Below are 22,392 nucleotides of genomic sequence, written 5' to 3' on the forward strand. Positions count from 1 at the left end.
GGTCTAGCTCCCAGGTTTTACAATGACAATGACTGTAACTCCAGATTATGATAGGCAGACTGATATCTCGTCCAATTGGGGTCGACAGCTGAGAGTCCATTCAAAGTGGCCTGTGGATATTGCCATCAGCTGCCTTCAGTGTCAGTGCTGCCCATGGGGGCACATTCAGTAGTGAAATTGCCTTCTTGGATTACTAAATCAGATTACTTCGTAAACCTAGGCGCTTGTTTCCCATTTAATAACTAAAGGAGAGATTGTAGCTGCTCTAATTTAGATTGACTCTGCTGGATTCAATAACTCATCCCGTCTTCTGTTGACTCAAATACTACAGAATTTAGAAACAATTATTCTTCTGCCATGTTGACTATTACTGGGACATCTCTGCATCTAGCAATCTCTTACTAAGGGTGGCATTAAGGCTGGTCATACTGTTTCATTCTAACATGAATTGGCTTTATGGTTGCTTAAAAAAATGAGAAGAATTAAATGAAATTTATAGTCACAATCAACCCTTATCGAACAGTGTCTGCCAGAAATTCTGAGAAGCAACATATGTATAAAGCTAATAGTCTTACTCAGCATGCTGATGCTGATTTTAAAAAAGTTGAAAATTCTTACATAAATATAATACTCATTCATCTTCACTGTGAAAATATTGGGCGGGATTCTCCAGTCCCCCAGCCGCGTGTTTCCTGGTGGCGCGCTATTTGCTCGCGGCGGGATTCTCTATTCCCGCTGCTTGTCAATGGGATTTCCCATTGTAGCCAACCCAAGCCACTGGGAAACCCGCGAGTGGGGCTGTACTGCCAGAGAATTCCGGCCATTAGCTGCCTGGCTCAGAATATCTCAAGTCCTAAGGACTTGTGATATAACACAGTGCCTATGACTTTTGGGGTACAGCAGAATCAAAATGTACGGAAAGACAAAAGACATTGATGTTTTAAGATATAACTAGAACTAGTTAGTGCCCTGCTGTTTCAGGCTTCTATACATATGTGAAAAATATTTTAAATAAATCCAACTCATGCACTATAACTGTTGCGATTACCAGCCCTCCCATTATTTACTAGTGCTGCTCTCCCTCTCTGCAGGTGTATTCCCTATAACCGGCAGTCAGTGTGTGCAATGGTTAATGCAAAGTCAAATCATAGAAGAGTCAACACTATTCCTTCCTAAACATTTGGATTTGTCTGTTTCAGTGTGGCAGCCTCTATATCGTAGAAAATGGAGAGAATCACCGGTGGGAGAACAACACTAAAACCCAGAGTTCCCCCTGATGCTGGGTTTACCAAATTCAAACAGACAAACCCAGCCACAGAAATCAGCTTGGGCCAGATTTTGAAGATAAAGTAACAATCTTCACCATTATTAACACTCAAATTAGTCAGCAACTTATTGCAAAGAAGAGATACTCTGCAAATTGTAAATAGTCACAAATTGTTGATCAAATAGTGCAACTCCAGCATTAGTTTGATGAAAGTGGCGTTTTATCCTTAACTGCCCCATGGTTTTCATGAATTTGCTACATCTGCACATTTATTGCCCATTAAACTCGTTACAGAAGATTGTGCCTAGTAATTAACAGTGTACTGTGAACATTCACATCCTTAGTCACCAGCACACAGTGGCAGCAGTTTCTACCATCTAGAACAGGGGTGGGCAAACTACGGCCCGCGGGCCGCATGTGGCCCGACAAAGGTTTTTATGCGGCCCGCCAATGAGGTGCCCGGAATCATAACCGGCAGTTTTGAAAAGCCGCCAGGGAAAAGCCGCTGAAGTAAATGCGCTTATTCAATAAGCGCATTTACTTCAGCGGCTTTTCCCCGGCGGCTTTTCAAAAATGCCGGTTATGACTCCGGGCACCTCATTGGCGGGCCGCATAAAAACGCGTGTAGTAGGGTGGATGAGTGGGGCTGTCTCATTGGTCGGTTTAGTTGGGTGTGCGACCAATAGGAGTCCAGGTTACAAACAATAAGCCTTATTATTGTTTATAACCTGGACTCCTATTGGTCGCATACCCAACTAAATCGACCAATAAGGAAGCCCCACTCATCCACCCTACTACGCGCGTTTTTATCGTTGACTCGGCTAGGCTGTGCTTCTGTCAGTGTTAAGGATCAGCACAAGCAACTTGACACCTGATTTCAACAAACTGGTAAATGGCTGCAGTCAGATGCATCATTCTCATTGACATTGTTCTGTTACTTACTGAGTTACTTTGTTTTTCAAATAAATGTGCTTTTTTTTCTTTAAAGACCTTTTATTTTGGCTATTTAAAATATTAATTATTTTACTTAATATACTATGCGGCCCTTTAAAATTGTGAATTTCTGAATGTGGCCCTTGCACGGAAAAGTTTGCCCACCCCTGATCTAGAAGATACACTGCAGCGACGCACCTAGGCTGCTTTGACAACATCTTCCAAACCCTCAATCTCTACCACCCAGAAGGACAAGGGTAGAAAGTGCATAGGAACCTGCAAGCTCCCCACCAAACCACAACTTCTTCACTGTTGCTGGGTCAAAATCCTGGAACTCCGTTATTCCCCCCCCGAAGAGCATAATGGTGTACCTACACCGCATGGACTGCAACAGTTCACAAAGACAGCTCACCGCAACCACTTTCTCAAGGGCAATTAGGGATGGGCAATAAAGGCTGGCCATATCAGCAGTGTTCATACCCCACAAGTGTACAAAGCAAACACCCTTTTAACAATGTCTGCCAATCAACCGCTTGCTCGTAAAGTGAACAACCTTAAGTGTGGAGTCTCATTCTTCAGGTTGTGAATTCTGTTTCGAAGATTTTAAAAAATATCAAGTTTTAAATTTAAAGTTTTGGTTTCTTACTTTTTCAATGTCTCGCTCCTCTTTTTTTAATCCAATGTTTCTTTCCCTCTATTTCTCTTCCTGCATTGGATTTAACTTTGAATTCGCCCACTCAGTTTCACATTTCTTCTCAGTCCTTCCCCTGTTTATTTCTTACTCTATTAATCACATTGATTAAAGAGATTCACTGTCTGTCCTGTTACTAACTAAGGTCTAGGTACCCGGAGGCCCACACTGCACTGTTGACAGCTCGCACTTCCAGCAACTTTGTGGAAAAATCGTTTTTAAGCTAAACATGCACTAACATGTCTAACTGGGCACACCATGAGAGACCGCAGCAAAATCTGGCTTGATATTCCACCAACGCCTGGTCTCACACGGAGTGTGAGTAGATGAAAGGAGAGAGCAACCGTAATGTCACAGAGCTTTTTGACTGGTTTGGGAGGGTGAAGCCACCAGGAATTTATAACTGTGACAAATTGGGTGAGTTTTAACACATTGCAGTGCATATGACGACTTGGGATCATAGTCCAGCACGACTGTGCTGTGGGTAGTTGAATCTGTAGAACCATTAGATTTCTTTAATACATCAATGCTAATTTTAATACATTGAAATAAAATTTTAATTTAGTGACATGGAAAAGGCCAAAATCTTCAACGTATCCAAGATTGACCTACAATACTTCACTACACATCTTTTGTGCAATTTAAATATCAACAATTTTTAATCACCTACAAATTATTAACAACTCTGATCCCATACTTAATTAGTTTCTGATTTTGGTAGGCTCTAGTAAACATTATCAATAGAACATATGACATGTCTTTTCAGATTATATATTTAAAAAGATACACCATATTGTTAAATGGGACGAATTCCAATTCAAGAATAATCCAAAAGCCCTGTCGCTCTCAAAATCAAAGTTCGAACAAATGACGCATCAAAAGCAGTCATCCTTGAATTTGTATTGTATCTTAATCTAATGAACAGAATGAAAATTTTGCACGCTAACATTCTCGATTAGTTACTTAAGGTAGAAATAAATGAAGTATTAAGTTTTCATTTAACAGTTGAAACTAAATAATCCTGTTAATGTAAATTAAAAGTCCTTAAATTAAGTCCTGGCACTGTTCTAAACTCTTCCGTTTTGATAGTGCTCATTCAATTTATAGCATGGAAAATAGAAACATCTTCCATTTTGTTTTGACAGATGCAGCTCGCAGTGTCAAAGAAATGGAAGTATGTCCTGTCACAGTACATTTAGCATCACTTACACAACATATTTCACGTTTTCATTTTTTAAAGTAGAACTTTCTGAGCTGTTTTGTCATACTTTGCTTGTGTTGAGGGAGCTGATATTTTCATTATGGCCCCTTTTTGTCTGTATTTTCCAATTGCTTTTCTTTGTGCCATGTTTTCACACCATGAGCCAATGACGCAGCTGTAGAAAGTTTAAAAAAAAAATAATATTTTAATTTTACCTTTGCGTACTGAGTTGTGGCTTGCACAGAAACAAAATTTGGTGTAAGTTATAGGATTTGCTGTAAGTTATAGACAGAATTTTAAAAAACTTTCTTTGCTTAAATATTTCTCTGATTGATGACTTAAGAGAACATGTACAGGAAGAAAGATTTTTCTTTATTCTCCTTTGTTTTCCACTCTTTTGCTTCCCTCTTTCTCTGTAGAGCTCGCATACATAGTTGTTTTTGCATTTGTTTACCCTCTGTCTCTTTGTATAAGTCAAGTCTTGTCTTGTCCTTTGGAGGGGGGGGGGGGTCTTGCCATTTAATCGGGGGGGGGGAGGGGGATTTTTGCAAGCGTTTTCGGCACTGGGAGAGCCGGAGAGGAGAGAGAATTCAACGGGTGTCACAAAATGGCATTTTTGCTGGTGGGATTTCCCATTGAAATAGTCTCCTCCTCCCCACCATTGGTGGAATGGGGTTTCCACCATAGGCAGAATTTTACTGACTCCATGAAGGCAGGATTGAAGGCGGAGAGGCAAGAAAATAGCACGGGCCCAGGACTCACAGGCTCCATAATCACTTCCCACCATTACTCACATTTTACAAAGGTGGTTGGCGTTGCGGACCGATGGGATAGTGAATGAAGCGGGAAGACAATCAACATAACCAAGGAGCCAGTGGAGTAGGATTTTATGAACCTGCCAAGTGCAACGAGGTCAGAAATCATTCAGTGGCATCAATGGGGCCTTAAATGGTCAGCCTGTGAAACTGTACCTGTGTGTTCAACTGAGCAGGAAGACTATCGGTTTTGGTGGTGGTGCAGAGGGTGGGGCCAAAGACAGCTGCTGCTGCCGAAAATTAAGTTACAAGGGGCGGAATCTTAACTGTATTTTTTCAAAGTGTCGATTCAGTGAGAATCCAGCTACTGCTGACGGCAGGAAAACCCACCGATTATTGAGTCTTTTTGGCAAAAGTGCTTTTCCCCAGGTGATTGATGCCACGCTCATGATAGGTTGCCTCTGATTCACACTCAATCTCTGCAATCAGTGGGGTGCTCTTTTTAAACACCTCTCCTGTACTTGTCCCAAGTCCAGTCGGGGAGATGGCTGCCAGGAGGGCAGCAGAAAGATTTTCAGGGGGAGCCCTCACCGAGCTCCTGGATGGTGTGGAGCAGAGGTGTGACATCCTCTGCATGGGCAGCACGGTAGCATTGTGGATAGCACAAATGCTTCACAGCTCCAGGGTCCCAGGTTCGATTCCGGCTTGGGTCACTGTCTGTGCGGAGTCTGCACATCCTCCCCTTGTGTGCGTGGGTTTCCTACGGGTGCTCCGGTTTCCTCCCACAGTCCAAAGATGTGCAGGGTAGGTGGATTGGCCATGATAAATTGCACATAGTGCCCAAAATTGCCCTTAGTGTTGGGTGGGGTTACTGGGTTATGGGGATAGGGTGGAGGTGTTGACCTTGGGTAAGGTGCTCTTTCCAAGAGCCGGTGCAAACTCGATGGGCCGAATGGCCTCCTTCTGCACTGTAAATTCTATGATAATCCTCCACCCGCGTTTCCGCAGACATCCATTAACCAAGGTCACCACCCTCTCCTGGAAGGCTGTGGTCGCAATAGTGAGTGTCAGCTCAATCAATAAGAGGATGGGGCAATAGTGCCGGAAGCAGATGAATGACAATTTTCGCACAGCCAGGCTAGGTCTGCCTCCTGTGAGAAACGTCAAGACATTAACTCACGTGAGGCGTGCATGATGGCTTCATGTTCTCCCATGCTGCAATATTCCCAACTCGCTTCCCTTGCAGGTCAATCAGTCGACCAGCCCTGGCCAGCCTCATGCCTTCTGGACACCGCAGACCTGAGCAGACGTTTCTGAGACCAGCATCGAGGAGGTGTAACAGCTGTTACCTCCGCCCTCCACCAACGCAGATACTCACACCTCGGTGAGGATAACAAGTAGGCAGGCTTTTGGTTGACTCACTGGTGAGCACCTCACAGCTGAAGATCCACAGCAGGCGGAGAGAAGGAACAGGTGGAGAGAAGAGGGGCGCTCCTCCATGTCTTCCTAGTCTAGCTGCTCTCCCCACCGCAGTGCCAGGTTATGCAGACGCAGCAGAGCAATATTATGTGGGACACCCTCTGGAGGCTGTACTGGAGAGTTCCCCATGACTGGTCCAGGCACCAGAACCGCATCTTGAGCAGTCCAATAGCCTGCTTGACCAGCGTGTGTGTTGATGCATGAGCCCCATTGTAGCAAGTCTCACCGTGTGTCTGTAGCCTCTGTACTGGTGTCATCAGCCACCACTTGAGTGGGTACCCTTCGTCTCTGTGGAGCCATCCCTCCATCCACTGCTCTTCCTCAAAGATGGCTGGTTTCTGTGAGTGCTGCAAGATGTAACTATCCTGCCTGCTATGCAGGCAAAGCCCACGGCATTGGTGGCGTGGTCTTGGTTCAAGTAGATGTACATGTGGGCCCTCAGGAATTGTGCATCAGTGGCCACCCTTATGCATGGCAGACTGGGAAATGCTGTACAGGCCACCCGTGCTGTCCTGAAATGAGTTGTTGGCATTGAAGTTCAGAGCAGCACTGGGGCCAGAGGCAATGGTTGACTTCCCAGTCCATGTAGTGCCAACTCTGTCCCCACAAACAGATGCAGTCTTTGGCACTCGACTCCTGACGTCTGGAAGTAGGAAGTTCGATGTCGGAATACCCATGGTTGCTAGTGTCTCTTCTGAGGCTCCACCATCTGTGACCCTGCTTCAGGAAGATAAATGGGCCCTGCCTCCCCCTCAACTGGTGCTGGCCACGTGCAGCAGCACCTCAATGTCTCTGCTGCTGCTCGACAGCAACCAAAATAATTGACTCATCAACTGGCTCCATGATTCTCTCAAATCAAAAGCTAAAAGGGAAAGGATATAGTGAGTGATAATGATTCCTAACAGTGTCCTGACCCTCAGACCTCTCATCATCTGGGACATCCACCCATGCGCTTCCCCATATGCGAGCACCTTTTCAATGAGCTTCATTCCCTGGTTTAGCTCACTGGGCTAAATCGCTGGCTTTTAAAGCAGACCAAGCAGGCCAGCCTCCCCGGACAGGCGCCGGAATGTGGCGACTAGGGGCTTTTCACAGTAACTTCATTGAAGCCTACTCGTGACAATAAGCAATTTTCATTTCATTTCATTTCATTTCATTTCCCTGTCACACAATAGCCATTTCCTCACATTTGCCCCTCTCAACTCCACCTGAATGAAGCACTTTGGGAGCCTCAGCAGTCGCTAATCCCCGCTAAGTGTGAGGTGTTAGGGCAGTCAAATGCATTCAATGGACCAGCATTCTAACCTCATGGGGCACCTAGATGATGTCCCCCGCCACCGCCTTGAATGGGGTGAGTGATGAGAGACCTCACCCCAACACCTTGCATTGGGGGCCAGGTCTGTGTCACCTCTCTGTCATATAGACATAAGTATGAGCCTCGGCGTTCAATGCTTGGGAGCAACACTTCCAAAAGGTTAAGAATTGGGTGCCACATCTGTGACACACTCATGCATTGTAATGCTGACTAAATTGGCACAATGACTCATCAAGGAAGATCAGGAAGCTGATCAGGCAACTGGTTACCCCTTGTAGCAAGCGAGGCACACCTAATTTGTGTGAACACAGCAATTCGCACGTCAACTTCATCCTCAGTGGGCACCCTCATTGTGGTAAAATGGCCAACAGCCTGAATCTTAGGCCCGACACAGAATTGGACACATTAAATCAAACCACAGTCAGAACCTGTTACCCTGCAGAGTTGTAATTGGCAACTTAATTGGGTGTTGCGAATCGCGCCCAGTGTGACCTCATTGGCTGTAGGCCAGAGAAACCTCTGGAAGGGCACAAAGAGTGGGCTAAGAAGAGACACCCAGAGACCCTTCCCAGTGAAGACCCGACAGGGAGACTACAGAGAAGATTTGACGGCAAACCAGAGACGGATGGAAGATGCGTGTGAGAACCATCTTCCCAGACGCAGACCCTGAGACAATGGAGTCTCAGAGGATTGGTCCCTCAGCTCGATCAAGTTCATCAGCACAGGTAGTATTAGTAACTTGGACAGATAATATCGGGGATAATTTGGGAGAGTAACTCATTTATTGTACTTGTGAATAAATTTGAGTTGAATGGTGGACCTATGTTTGCCCTTTGTTCTTTTGCAAATAAGGGCGCCTGGGTAAAACATTTTAATAATAAACCGGTCAAAGTGTCTGATAATTTACAGCAACACTCACTCCCCCAGCTGACATGGGCTGCGGATTAAACAAGCTTTCCACCTGCAACAGCCAGCCAGAAACTAATCCCTGACAGCCTGGCCTCCATTACCAGTGGCCTTGAACGTCCATACAACTCTTGCCCTCTGGCTTCACAGTGTTGCCTGAGTGTGGGGGTTCATTCTGACTGGACTCACCCTCCCCTTGTGCAGGAGTCTTCAGGCCTCATGAGGCTGAAAAACACCCTTGGTCAGAATCCCCCATTCTGCCCATGCAGCCTGACCTCTCATGGGATCACTCCCAAGAACCTCACAGTTTCCCCCAGTACTGACCCTATGGCTTCTCCTGCTCCCACCCAGCTGTCACTCTGGAAGGGCAATCCCTCAGCAGTGATATCACCACAAGCCCAGCAAGGAGGACACTGGAAATGCTGCCTGCTTGCCAGCGACACTGAAATGCCACCATTGAAGATGGCAACCTGAACACTCGCCTCCAATATCCCCTTTGGAGGCAAAGTCACCAGGTTCTCATTTTTAAACAGCTGTTATAAATCACTCACAGCATGATGTCCAATGAATATTCAGTGAGTGTTAAGGTCCCGGAGGGAGGGTTTGGTAATGATATGTTGATGTATTAAAATGAGGTTCCTGGACGTCCACGGCAGATTTCTCATCACGCCGCCGGCGAGGGGACTGGAAAATCAGAAATCATGATCTCGCCAGAGAGAATTTTCCAATTCCTGCCGAATTTTCCACCTGCATTGCCGTTCTCACTGACAGCTAACACAGGCTCAAAATTGCCCCCAAGAAGCCACTGGACGCAGGACAAAGGTTACGGGATCCTCACAGCAGTGAAGGATTTATCTAGCGATGGGCTTAGTTTTTTCAGACCTTGATTCTTCCTACAGTGAGGAGGAGGGTGGCCCAAAGGTGGATGTGCAGCCACATGGAGCGGCTTTGCAGAGGCCAGGGGAATTCCAGCAGCTGGAGTAACTATTGGAGGTGAAGGAGGAGAGTGCGCGATTCAATTGGAGCAGCCTAATCGCAGGGGGCACTACCCGGCACATCTGGTGTACTGGCTGGATTCTTGGGGATGAAAGGTATCCACTGAGGTTGTGGCTTCTGATCCCTGCACACAATCCCAACAGACAGGAAGCAGTCCGTGTCCAAATGCAGCAAGACCTGGACAATATCCAGGCTTGGGCTGACAAGTAACAAGTAACATTCGTGCCACACAAGTGCCAGGCAATGACAGTCTCCAACAATAATAATTTTTATTTTTGTCACAAGTAGGCTTACATAAACACTGCAATGAAGTTATTGTGAAAATCCCCTAGTCGCCACATTCGGCGCCTGTTCGGGTACACTGAGAGAATTCAGAATATCCAATTCACCTCACTAGCATGTCTTACGGGACTTGTGGGATGAAACCAAAGCACCCAGAGAAACCCAAGCAGACACTGAGAGAATGTGCAGACTCCGCACAGACAGTGACCCAAGCCGGGAATCGATCCGGGTCCCTGGTGCTATGAAGCAACAGTGCTAACCATTGTGCTAGATAATCTAATTATTGACTCTTAACATTCAATGGCAGTACCTTTCCTGAATCTCCCACTATCAACATCCTGGGGTTGCCATTGACCAGAAACTTAACTGGACTAGTGATGTAAATACTGTAGGTCAGAGGCGAGGAATCTTGCAATGAGCAACTCACCTTCTGAATCCCCAAAGCCTGTCCACAAGGCACAAGTCAGGAATGTGATGAATATTCCCACTTGTCTGGATGCGGGCAGCTCCAACATCACTCAAGAAGCTTGACACCATCCAGGACAAAGCAGTCCACTTGATTGGCACCCCTTCCACAAAAACTCATTCCCTTCACCACCGACGCACAGTAGCAGCAGTGTGTACCATCTACAAGATGTACTGCAGGAACTCTCCAAGGCTCCTGAGGCAGCACCTTCCAAACCCCCGACCATTACCATCTAGAAGGACAGAGGCAGCAAACACATGGGAACATCACCACCTGAAATTTGTCCTCCAACTCATTCACTGTCCTGTCCTGGAAATGTATTGTGGTTCCTTCACGGCTTCTGGGTCAAATTCCTGGACCTCCCTCCCTAACAGCACTGTGGATCCTACACCACATGGACTGCAGTGGTGCAATAAGGCAGCTCACCACCACTTCAAGGGTGTCATGTGAGAGTACCTTTAAGAACTGGGTGTTTATCAAATAGCGGTAGTGGATGTACCTTTAAGAAATGGGTGTTTATCAAATAGCTGCAGTGATGTCAGAGTATGATGGAGCTGGGCTGGCTGTCTTTCACTTTCGTTTTTGAGCAGGCACTACAGTGTGTTTTAGTTTCGCCAGCAGCTGTATAATGATCTCTCTCTACAAGCTACAGACTCATTTGAGTCTTCAGCTCATTTGAGGATTTCAAAGTGATAGCTGTTTCTTTAGAAAATGTAAACCTGCTGTCTTTCTTCAAAAAGGGTTTAATATATGGATGTTGTTAGAAATGTTATGAAAGGTTACTTATAGAATATTGTATCTGTGGGGATTATTGGTGTTGATAGTTGTTAAGATGTTTACTATGGGTTTATAAAGTGTTAACTGGATTCAGAAATAAACATGGTTTTGTTTTAAAAGTACTTTAGATCTCTGTTGCATCACACCTGTAAAGTAGGCCCTTGTGCTCCTCATAACCACAATCTATTAAAAGTCGTGGGTCAGGTGAACTCCATGATACACTTTGGTGTTCTTTAAACTGTGGCCCATAACAAGGGTAATTAGTGATGGGCAATAAATGCTGGTCTAGTTAGTGATGCCCACAATCCAGAAATGAATAAAATGAAAACATAACACAAATTCACACCTGATAAATTAATATCAACCACTGCCAGCCAATACCAACCACTGCCAGCCAATACATCATGGCGCATGCTTCCGATAACTTCTACAAGGTGTTCTCCCTGCGCCTGAGTTGATGTGGAGACAAGTTGCTGCCTTTTCTGCTCCAGTGTATTAGAAAACCTTGAGGTGTCTGAATTCTACTGGGGTTCATCACATTTGTTATCATGTGGCTGTCATTTCAGTTATCAGAACAGGACCCAGTGTGCATGTCACCATTGAAGGGGTTGAAGATGTATCTTGAGCCATGGAAGTATCCTGAGATGAGCCCCCATTGCCTGAAGTCTGGTTTTCCTCTTCCGTTTGAGACTTCCCATTAACTCCTGGCAATGGGCAGATAGGTGACTGGCCTATCTTGATCTTTCATCGCTCCACTGACTTCATGGATGGGGACATGTTCTGGGGGTCTTCTGGAAAGAGGACCTGGCTTTCTTCGTGGACTTTTTTTTACTGGAGCATAGGAGGCTTAGGGGTGATCTTATAGAGGTCTATAAAATAATGAGGTGCATAGATAAGTGTCCCAAAGGTAGGGGAGTCTAAAACTAGAGGACATAGGTTTGAGGTGAGAGGGGAGAGAAATAAAAGGGTCCAAAGGGGTAGTTTTTTCACACAGAGGGTGGTGAGTGTTTGGAACGAGCTGCCAGAGGCAGTAGTAGATGCGGGTATAATTTTGTCTTTTGAAAAGCATTTAGACAGTTATATGAGAAAGCTGGGTATAGAGGGATATTGGTCAAGCGTGGGCAATTGGGGCTAGTTTAGTGGTAAAGACTGGGCGGCACGGACAAGTTGGGCCGAAGGGGCTGCCTCCATGCTGTCGTCCTCTATGACTGTTTCCACATCAGCCTCTTGGGAGGTGTTGCTGAAGCATGGGGTGACCGTTCTATTCCTTGTCACCTTTTCAGTAATGCTTTCTCAGCTGTTCACTCCCTCCTTGCTCCTGGCATACAGCTCCCTGGATGTTCTGTAAGTTCCTTTTAAAATTGTAACTGTGTGCAATCTGCCAGTACTAGGATCCACTAGGCACCATTGCTACATTGCTGGAAGCCCCTTAATTGGCTGCTGACAGCAAAATGCAGGGCAGGTCCTGCTGCCCTCTTGATGTCAGGTTATGTGCTTGATTGGCGATGTTCTGTCTGATGGTCCTTAACAAATCTGGTTGGTTTACATTTAAGTTACAGTTGGGTCCACGGGTGTCAAACTTTAAGACCTTCAGGCCCTGTTACACAATCTCTGTCACTGCATTTCACTCACTCCCTTTCACTCGGACAGTTTGTATGCTTTTCACACACTTTCTCTATGTGACTGTATACTTGAATTCTTCACTGTATTTCACACTCTCTTTTACCTTAAGCCGAGACATCAGGAGCACAGAAAGCATGAGTGAGTATGTTGGGCCATGAATCTGAAACAGGCCGGAGAGTGGCAGGTGGGGACCTCATCACCTTCCGGCATCCTCCCTTCTGATTAGGTCCGTGACAGAAATTCCCATTGACCACCTTCCTGCCCGCCATCAATTGCGGCCCTTAAATGGGCAATTAATGCCCACTTAAGGGTTTTGTCCAAATGCTGCTGATGTTCATTCGGGGCAAGTGAGGGACTAGCCATGTGGGAAACCTGAAAAGCAAATCCTCTTGGGGTTGCTTATAGTCTTCCAGGGGGAGTCAGTCCCTCATTCAAAGACACTTAGTGATTGATTGATGGACCTGGCATCAGGAAGTGGGTGTGTGTCTATTGAGAGCCAGTTCCCTGGCCCTACTGCTGTATCACTCCCTCACCGCACCATCTCTCCACTCCACAACTCCCCACGAACACAACCCCTGATCCTGCCATCACTCATCTATTCCTGGGTCCATTGGTGATTCTGGGCCTCAATTTGATGTAGTGCCGATAGTGTCCACCACCTCTGATGGCATTGCTGAGCAATGAAGAGCTGCTGATCTCTGGTTGGCCAGCAGGGGTCAACAAGTTGTCCTGGGGAAGGCCTCCACCCCTGATGCTTAGATAAATGCCTAATCAGCATGTAATCTGGTGGGATTTACTGAAAAGAGGCCTCATGGGACTCTTGCCATCTCTCCAGCCTGCGAGCATATAAAACCTAATATGGAACCAAGTAATCACAGGAATATGGAAGTAAGTCTGCCACCTATCTGATCTAGCCCAAAAATGATGCCAGACACAATGGGCTGGATTTTCCACACCCCGACACTGAAATCGCATTCATCGACGGGGCGGAGAATCCAGTTTCTCGCATGAAATCGGGTCCGGCACCGGTTCCACGATTCTCCGCCCCCTCCCCCCCCCCCTCCCCCGGGAAAGCAGCGTGTACGCCGTGCCAATTATCTACCGCCTCAGGCAATTATCTGAGGCCCGCCCCGCTATTCTCCGTCCCCGACCGGCCAAATTCCCGACAACGTGGCCCACTCATGATCCCACCGTCCATGATACTCACGGTTGGGGGAGTTGGGGGAGGGCTGATCTGAGGACAGGGGGGCCTCATTTGGGACTGACAGCTATGTGTGTAGGGGGTCCGGGTTGGGCAAGCGACGATGCGGGGCACTATTTCCGCGGTCCATGTCCGCCATCATTTGCATACAGAGCAGAATTTAAAAAAATATAAATTTAAAGTACCAAATTACTTTCTTTTTGCCCAATTAAGGGGCAACTTAGCGTGGCCAATCCACCTAACCCGCACGTCTTTGGGTTGTGGGGGTGAAACCCATGCAGACATGGGGAGAATGCGCAAACCCCACACGGACGGTGACCCAGGGCCGGGATTCGAACCTCAGCGCGCAGTTCCAGTGCTGTCCACCGTGCCACATGCTGCCCAGTTCCTTCAGAATTAATCATTCAAAGAGTAACATATAAAATGAGCCTGCAACATAACTGTAAAGCACCCACCCGCGTGACCACATCCAGTGTCTGTTGGGTGTGACATTGGGTGATGGACCTTACCGGGGTTGGGGAAGGAAGCCAGTGGAATGGATGGTCACTGAAACTCTGCCCTGACCTGCTGGCCAACACAGAAAAGGAATGAATTAACAGAAGAAAATCTGATGCATTTTCTTCTATTTTAAAATCCAGGGGATGGAATTCTCCGTAGTCTGACGCCGAAATAGGGATCGCTGATCAGGCGGAGAATGGCTTCCGATGCCGGAATTGGGGCAGGCCCCAGTTTGATGCCGGTTCGCGATGCTGCTGCCCCTATTGACTCCGTCAACTCCATTAAACCTGCTATAGAGGCTCAATATCAGGCTGGGAACCAGCTGGGTCTTGGGATCCAATGGACCTCTGACTGCTGTCTCGCCTGGATGTTCCTGCCTCCACCTGATATGCACCAGATTGTACCCCACAAACATGTCCACTAGTGTTGCCCACCAAGGTGTGTGCCTCTGTGCTGGTGCAGAGGGGGGATGACAGCTGTGCCGCCAATATGGTTGTCTCGTCGGAGCTCCCCTTCGAGGTGTTCTCATGGGAGGCGGGGTTGGGGGTGGGAACCACCCCGGATGGATGAGAACCATCAGATGGAGATATGATCAATGGGAGGGATGGATCATTGTGTCTGGCATCAACAACTCGCGTGTGGCGGGCCATTTGGATGGGGGCCAGTGGATCCTCACCTCTGCGACACAGGCTAACCTTTATGTCGCTGACCCGATCTGTCCTCGGCCACCCCAGTGACCTCCAAGGCCCATTCCTCATATGGTTTGAACACTCTGATGTCCAGCACCCGTCACCCATCAGGGCCCTCTCCCGTATGTTATGAGTCAACTTCTCCTGCAGGGACACAGAGAGGGATCGTCAGCCATACACTTTGTTCATTGGAGGGGTGGGGTGTCTGGAGGATCGGAGGATGGGGGGTAGGGGCATTCGGTGGTATGGGGGTGGGTGATATGAGGGGTTTGGGGGGCATGGGAGGCACTGCTGGGCATGGGTGGGTTGGGGAACAGTATGGTGCTAGGCGGGGGCAGTGCCAGGTGCATGGTCATTTAGGGGTAGTGGTGGCAGATACCAGGGGGCTAGTGCCAAACAACCCGTGTGGCTCTGTGGAGGTCTTGATCATCTTAGGACACTGGGTGCCAGTCCTCCTGGTGACGTTCCCCGAGCTGACAGCCGCTGCCACTTCCTCCCAGGCGACGCTAGCAGCCCTCTGGCTGACCCTCCATGGCACCCCGTCTGGTCTCAACCGCATCCAACAATCTGGCCAGGTCGGCATCCCCGAATCGTGGGGCTGGGTCTCCTCGGTGGCATGGCTGTGAACTGTGTAGAGTTTGCTCTGCAGGATCCGTTTAAGTGCTGCTCCCCCCCTCATTTGTGGCGTGAAGCTGTGGGGTCTCGTTAAATGGACTAATTAATGTTTGATACCGGTGACGACCTCCCCGGATCGAGTGTCGGGAAGCTCGCGGCAGTTCCCGCTTGCTACCACACTTAGGAACTTTTCCATTAGATCGCACTCGTTAACTTTGTTTCTCTCGACACAGATGCTGCCTGACCTGCTGGGTTTATGCAGCATTTTCTGTTTGTATTTCAGATTTCCAGCATCTAAAGTATTTTGCGTTTACAAAGAAATCCCTCTTATGGATTGACCTGATTAATATTACACTCCTGTATGCTTCACCCGATGCCAGTGTCTATGTGTTTACATTGTGTACCTTGTGTTGCCCTATTATTTTCTTTCTATTTTGTTTTCTTGCCATGTACGTGATGATCCGTTTGAGCTGCTCGCAGAATAATACTTTTCACTGTACCTCGGTACACGTGACAACAAGCAAATCCATATCCAAATCCAAATAGTTTTATAGATTATTTTGAAAAGCATACAGTCTTCAAAAATGTTTTGTTTTATATTCCAACGATACAGCAGAATAGCCCTGATGTCCACTCTTCACTAGCTGTTACTCACAGTAAATTGGCGAACCTCTCCACGTTCCACCAGATGGTGATCTTTCTCGGGTGTAATTGCATAAGCTAACCTCTGAAATGATAAACATGAGTCCATGTATTATTACCAATCAGAAACTTACTCAATCATACTTCTCAATATGAAAACAAATGGAATAATTATTATTGAAAATATTTGCCCCACTTCTCTGGCATTTTCACCACTTTTGAATGCTCTGAATCTTCTATATCTGTATTTATGAATTTTAATCTCGTGTCTGTTCTTGCCTTGTTGGATTAATTCTCACCCATCTATCCATTCTCCCTATACTGAGCAACATTGCCTCCTCAATGATTGCAATCCCTTTCCTACCGCCCCTTTTCCTATTGCAGCAACTTCAAGGGCAGAATTTAATGCCTTCACCAGCACCCCCACCCCTGCCACGTTTTATTGTGGGCGATATTTCAACAGGTGGGAGGTGGCGAAAAACCTGCTGCCTTCCTGCCTCAATATTGATTAAGTCTGTGGGAGGAAAGCCAGTGGGCGGCCTTCCCACCACACCGCCAATTCAGGCCCTTAAGTGGGCAATGAATGCTTATGCAGGGAGCATGACAAATAAACCCATGCGGGGTTTCTTGTGGGTTCCCTTGAGGGGGCTCCCTTATCAAAGACACTCTGTCTGACTGAGGGACCCAGAATCATCCTCTTTCCTGCGACCCTCCTCCAGCCATCATTTATGTGCGGCCTCGGACCCATCAGTGATCCTAGGCTTCAGGTGGGTGTAGGACTGGTAGCAGGCATTGCCTCCCTGGTGGCGCTGCCATTTGATAGAGCTGCTGACACTGTAGGACAATCATAGGCCAGCAAGTATCGGTGAGTGGGACTACCGCCCCTGGACTCTTGATCCTGCTGAAGGCCCACCTGGAAAGCAGGCAGTGAGACTCCATTGCCTCCAATAAATCCAGTCCCAACAGTCTTAAACCTTACAGTCCACGTGAATTCTCCCCCACATCCCTCTCATATAGACATGGGCACCTCTAGACCTTGTCATCACACTTGGTTTCAAAACCTGCGAGTCTCTCTCACTAAGGGAACTCTATTATGTCATTGCTATTCTGAAAATCCATCTGCCCATTGCAAAAATTATACTATCACCATCTGAAAAAATAATACCCCTTCCCTTTCATATTCCAACTTCTTCTAACGCTAACATTTCTTTCAATCAGTTTTGAAATTATCTTGTGTCTTTCGGCGGTACCTTTGCACTCCATCAACTTTCTAGACCGTCAACTTTCTACTGCACGACCCTAATCTCTGATTCCTCTGTCCCTCTCACCACGACTGCTTTTTTTCACCTCAATGCTAACTCTTATTTTCTCCTATTCAGATAATACCATTATTAATGCAGTCTCCAAGACGCTGCAGTCAGAAGCTTCCGTGATGAATGTAGGAATTTCAGATATATTGTACTGTGGATGTTTGGTGCAGTAAGGGTTAAAAAAGCCTGGGTTAGTGTGTGCATGGCTGCTGCAGTAATATTTTTTTAGAATCCTGGTTTGAAAGGGTTGGGAAGCCATTGGTGCAATTAAGGCATCATAAAAGCTTGGGCTAATGGAATTTTGTTTGGATTAAGAGGGTTCCCTGTGGAGTTAACTAGATATCAGCTTGGCATTTTGCAGAAAAGCATTTTTAGATTGGAAGGTGAGCACAGGTCAAGCACCTGCTCTCACTGCAGCTCAGTTAGAAGGTAGTCTTTAGTCAGATTAGCAGTTTCTTTCCAAGCAATTCAGAATTATGTGGTCACAAGGGGAGCTAAAAAAGCTGAGAAGTAGTTCTGAAGAAATACAGCCAGTGTTTCTCCATGGTTCTGACAGAATTCATTCTTTAAAGCAGGGACAAAAGATCTTTCTTTCTCAAAGTAGAGTTTCCAGAGCATTTCAGTACGGCAGGTATCCTTGAGAGCTAACTGTATTTGAAAGTGGGTTGAGAGCGGAGATGGTTTTGTTGCTTGAGTAGGAATGAAGATAGCAGTTACGGATTATTGTATCACTGTATTGATTAACATTGTTTAAGGGGTAATTGTAAGATAGTTTTCATGTGTGATTTTGAAGATATTTTAATACTGTATTAGTAATAAAGTTTGTTTTAATATATCAGGGGCGGGATTCTCTGACCTCCGCGCCGGAATTGGCCCGGCGTGGGGGCGGAGAATAGCCTTTCATGCTGAAACCCAGTGCGACGGCGCTTCCGTGATTCTCCGCGGAGCTGCCTGTCCCGCACGCACGGTCGACGCGGCGCCGGTCGGGGGCCGTTGGAACAGACCCCTGCGGCGATTCTCCGTAGTCGACTGACCGAACCCCCGCCCGCGTGGTTTACATGTGGTACCACCCAGCAGGAGCTGGGGCCCGCAGCCACGGTGGCGATCCTAGTGGGGGGCGGGGGGAATATGACTGCGCGGGGAGGCCACAGCGGTGGCCAGGCCCGCGATCGGGGGCCATCACGACCTGGGTGGGACCTACCTTACTCTGTGGGGGCCTGTTGTGTGGCTCCGCCATGTTGGTAGTGCCCACGCCGAGGTGGGCCGCCGTGCGCATGCGCCAACCCGCTTGTGGCCACGCGGTCTGTAAGCAGGGCCCCGCCGGCAGCCAGACAAACGCCGGGGCCCTGCTAGCCCCCTGAAAAACAGAGAATCACCCCGGACTTTCGAGGAAAAAGTCCGGAGTGATTCTCGCCCGTTTTCTGGCGGCTGCGGGGTCTTGATCCCCAAAAGGGAGAATCCCGTTCCAGATCCCTATTTTGCGTAACATCACTCCTGGAGCGAGGTATCCTTTCCTCGCTGACTTACTAAATAAAAATAAAATTATTGGGGTTTCTGTCCAGTATCCTAGCCACTGTGGGGTCTGGTCTGAGATCGTAATACTTCATTTTTCACCAGAACCCTACATAAATTGAGTAGTTCTTTAATTTGTTTGCAGATCTTTTCATAACCTCACCCCGTCTTGGCCCAGCAATCTTCTTCAGCCATATTTTCCTGCTGACACCATTTGCTTCTCTTATACCTTTTGATTCTTGTTGCTTCTTCTGTCCTTTGGTCATTGATAGCCACTCCTTCAGTCACATCCGGAATTTCCCCCCAGCATTTTCACCTACTCACATCCTTCCCTGCCATCAAAACACTTACTGCCTTTGTCTCTTTAGTTGTTATCATCCTAACTCATTTCCTTTTACACTTAGACGTGACATTTATTCTTAGCCTATTGCATTGCCAAGTGCCTTTTGACATTTCAGTGTAAGCTGCAGATTCTTCTGTTAATGTCCAATAAAAATGTAAATTTTGGATTATTTCCAAAAATTTTGAATACATTGGAATGGTGTAATTGTGCAAATACATTGCCGATTAAATTATTTTTTTACCTGCTTAAAACAATTTCCTTTTGAGGTTATGGAGTAAATATGAGTAAAACGCTTGCCTCTTTTTCATCATCTCTTTCTCCCTCATTGGGATATCAGCCACCATTCCCTGATCAGATGAAAAGTTCCCTGGCTTCCACCAATGCTCCTTTTGAATTGGCGGCTACAGACTGAGCATGACTGACCTGGGGCGACTTTCCTTCAATTGTGATTTGGATGCAGACGCTTTGTCAGAGCAGTGTTCTGGTGAGGTGCGATGTGGAGGAGGGTCTGCTTTTCAATGAAAATTGAATTGTCTCAGTTTTCAGTTCTGATTAATGACCATAACTGATATGTTATGTGTCTTTTACAGATACTGACTGACCTTCTATATATTTTGTGCATTTCCTATATTTGTATCAAAGTATTGTACATAGATGTGATGCAGAATTCACTTCCATAATGTTCAAAAGTACAATTTCATTGTAAGGACCACGGGAATCATAAAACATTCAAACCGTTGTGCATTTCTGAAAGTTTTGAATAGGATCCATTCCTGTAAATAAGTGGCCTTTGGGCACTTTGATCATGGCTGAAAGATGAAAACTATTCTGGCTTTGAGAGATGGAGGGCAATAACAAGGTTACAGTAAATCATTTAATGTCCCTCAAATCTATGAAAAGAACAAAACAAAATCAGAAAACTACTGTTTAATGGAAGCTGACAGATGTACTCACCTCACGCAGGGAGCCACGCAGGCTGATACATTTGTATACTGCATAAATGGGTACCATTGCCATTGAAGATATAGCAATACACCATCCAATCACATTGGCCCAGTCTGGAAAGACGTAATTGTCATATTCCGGTGGTTTAAATGTTGAAATGCTGACGACCACAACAAACTTCATATAACAAGCCGGCAGGAAAGACAGAAACAGAAAAAGCAAATTTTAAGTACAGCCTAAAACAGTTTTCATACTTTGATACTGTGTTGATTAATGACTCAAACAAAAGTTCACATTAAAATTACTTATTGCTGTAATTGGAGGTGATAAGACTTCCATTAGTGACATGCTGTAATATGTAACATGAATTGTTTTATGCTACAATAAAGCTGAAATCCCCATCTCATTTAAAAAAAATGTATTGTTCATAGTGTTCTTTTGAAATAAAATTAATTGATGGAATCCACTTTGCACAATATCTGGTTATTTGTCTGGTAGAATGTGTACAACGTTACAACTTGCAGCTCCTGAAGTGCGATAACTGTAACGTCTGTAACATCAGTCATGTAGGATTGGGATCTGGCTGGTGCGTCATGCTTGGAGCTAGTCAGCTCTGCTTAAGGTGCATCAAGAGTCCATTAAGCAGCTGGTACACCTGAGAAGAGCATCATTCTGTGTTTGCCTGCAGATGGGCAGTACAAAGTAGGAAAAGAATGTGCGTTTATTTGATCTTTTCCTGAGGCCAATCTGCTTATCTGCTGTGTGCAGTTTAGCCTCAAAAGGTCTGTATCGTACCATCATTCTCCCCTGCACCCTTCCCCCAGCCGAGGGGACTGCTGCCGTGTGAAACCTTACTCCTGCATATCTGTCAATTTCTTCATGCACCATAAAGAAGGTGTTAAGAGCAACATTGAAGTGTTGTGACCTGCCCTCATTAACGTGCAAGCAGAGTATATTTGAAGTAATGGTCCAGTTTTGCGCTGATGGCCAAGTAGTTCCAATTTTGGAGTTCTTTATGGGGATACTGAAATCAGTGGCTGTGTGCGTCGAGATTGAAACTTCAATGGATATGCACTCAACTTTAATAATTAATTTAGGGAATATGTGTACTCTGTAATCAAAGCTCAGAGAGGTAATAGCACAATCAGTGTAAGAATAACACAGCCTAGTGACTGTCTCAATACAATTAATATATACAGCTTGTTACTTCATTCCTTGACCTCATATTTCTTTATGACGAAAGTATTATGACGCGAAATTTGATGAGACCTGAAAACGGTGGTGAGGATAGCTCAATGCATGTTGACTGGCTGTATATCTGAGTAGGGGATGAAGTATGATGAGAGATTAGCACGAGTTAAAGCTAGCATGCACTGCTTAAAGCTAGTCTGCAACTCTTTGGTGCATTTTGACTGGAGCGGGTTGCAAAAGTGAGTTTGACCTTGAAAAGACACCAGAATGACACCTGACAAAGAGCGAGCTCCAAGATTTCCCGATGCTGCTCTGGAGGTCTTGAGTGATATCCACGGGGGACCAGAGGCCCTCTTGACAAACTGTTAGAAGGCTACAGGACTAAAAAGCTATGGCAATTAATGCCAGGGGTCTAGTCCTGAGGGCATGAATGCAGCGTCAGAAGAAGTTCACGTGAGGGGTAAAGTCAGTGAATGAATCTTCAACACCATATCTCACAGACAACACCATCAGCCTCAGACACTGCTCAATGATCCATATCCCCATTGTAAGGGTCCTTCCTGTTTATTCCCTTATTTCCCCATTCTTTTAATTTGCTGTTATCATTTTTGATCCATGGATGATTAATATCTTTAAGGAAAACAGCAGAGAGGAGGAAGGAATCCAGAGATAAAGGAGGAAACATCTGCTCGTTTGAAAGGAGATCTCAAACTTTTCGGCACCAGTGAGAGAGATGGGGTGCGATTCAGTTCAAT

At 46.2% G+C, this 22,392-nt stretch overlaps 1 protein-coding gene across 2 annotated transcripts in view; it reads right to left on the reverse strand.

Moving 5' to 3' along the window:
• Window positions 1–2,312: 2,312 nt before the first annotated feature.
• Window positions 2,313–22,392, reverse strand: part of slc6a3 (solute carrier family 6 member 3) — a 104,410-nt gene continuing 84,330 nt past the window's right edge. For both annotated transcript variants that reach the window (XM_038797176.1, XM_038797175.1), the window contains 3 exons: window positions 20,456–20,623; window positions 16,350–16,421; window positions 2,313–4,267 (listed from right to left, as the gene is read on the reverse strand). In XM_038797176.1, the coding sequence (XP_038653104.1) occupies window positions 4,244–4,267; window positions 16,350–16,421; window positions 20,456–20,623 (264 nt within the window). In that variant the 3' untranslated portion in view covers window positions 2,313–4,243. The remainder of the gene's footprint in view (window positions 4,268–16,349; window positions 16,422–20,455; window positions 20,624–22,392) is intronic.

The sequence above is a fragment of the Scyliorhinus canicula genome, chromosome 5 (genome assembly GCF_902713615.1).
Source record: "Scyliorhinus canicula chromosome 5, sScyCan1.1, whole genome shotgun sequence".
Classification (NCBI taxonomy): Eukaryota; Metazoa; Chordata; class Chondrichthyes; order Carcharhiniformes; family Scyliorhinidae; genus Scyliorhinus; species Scyliorhinus canicula.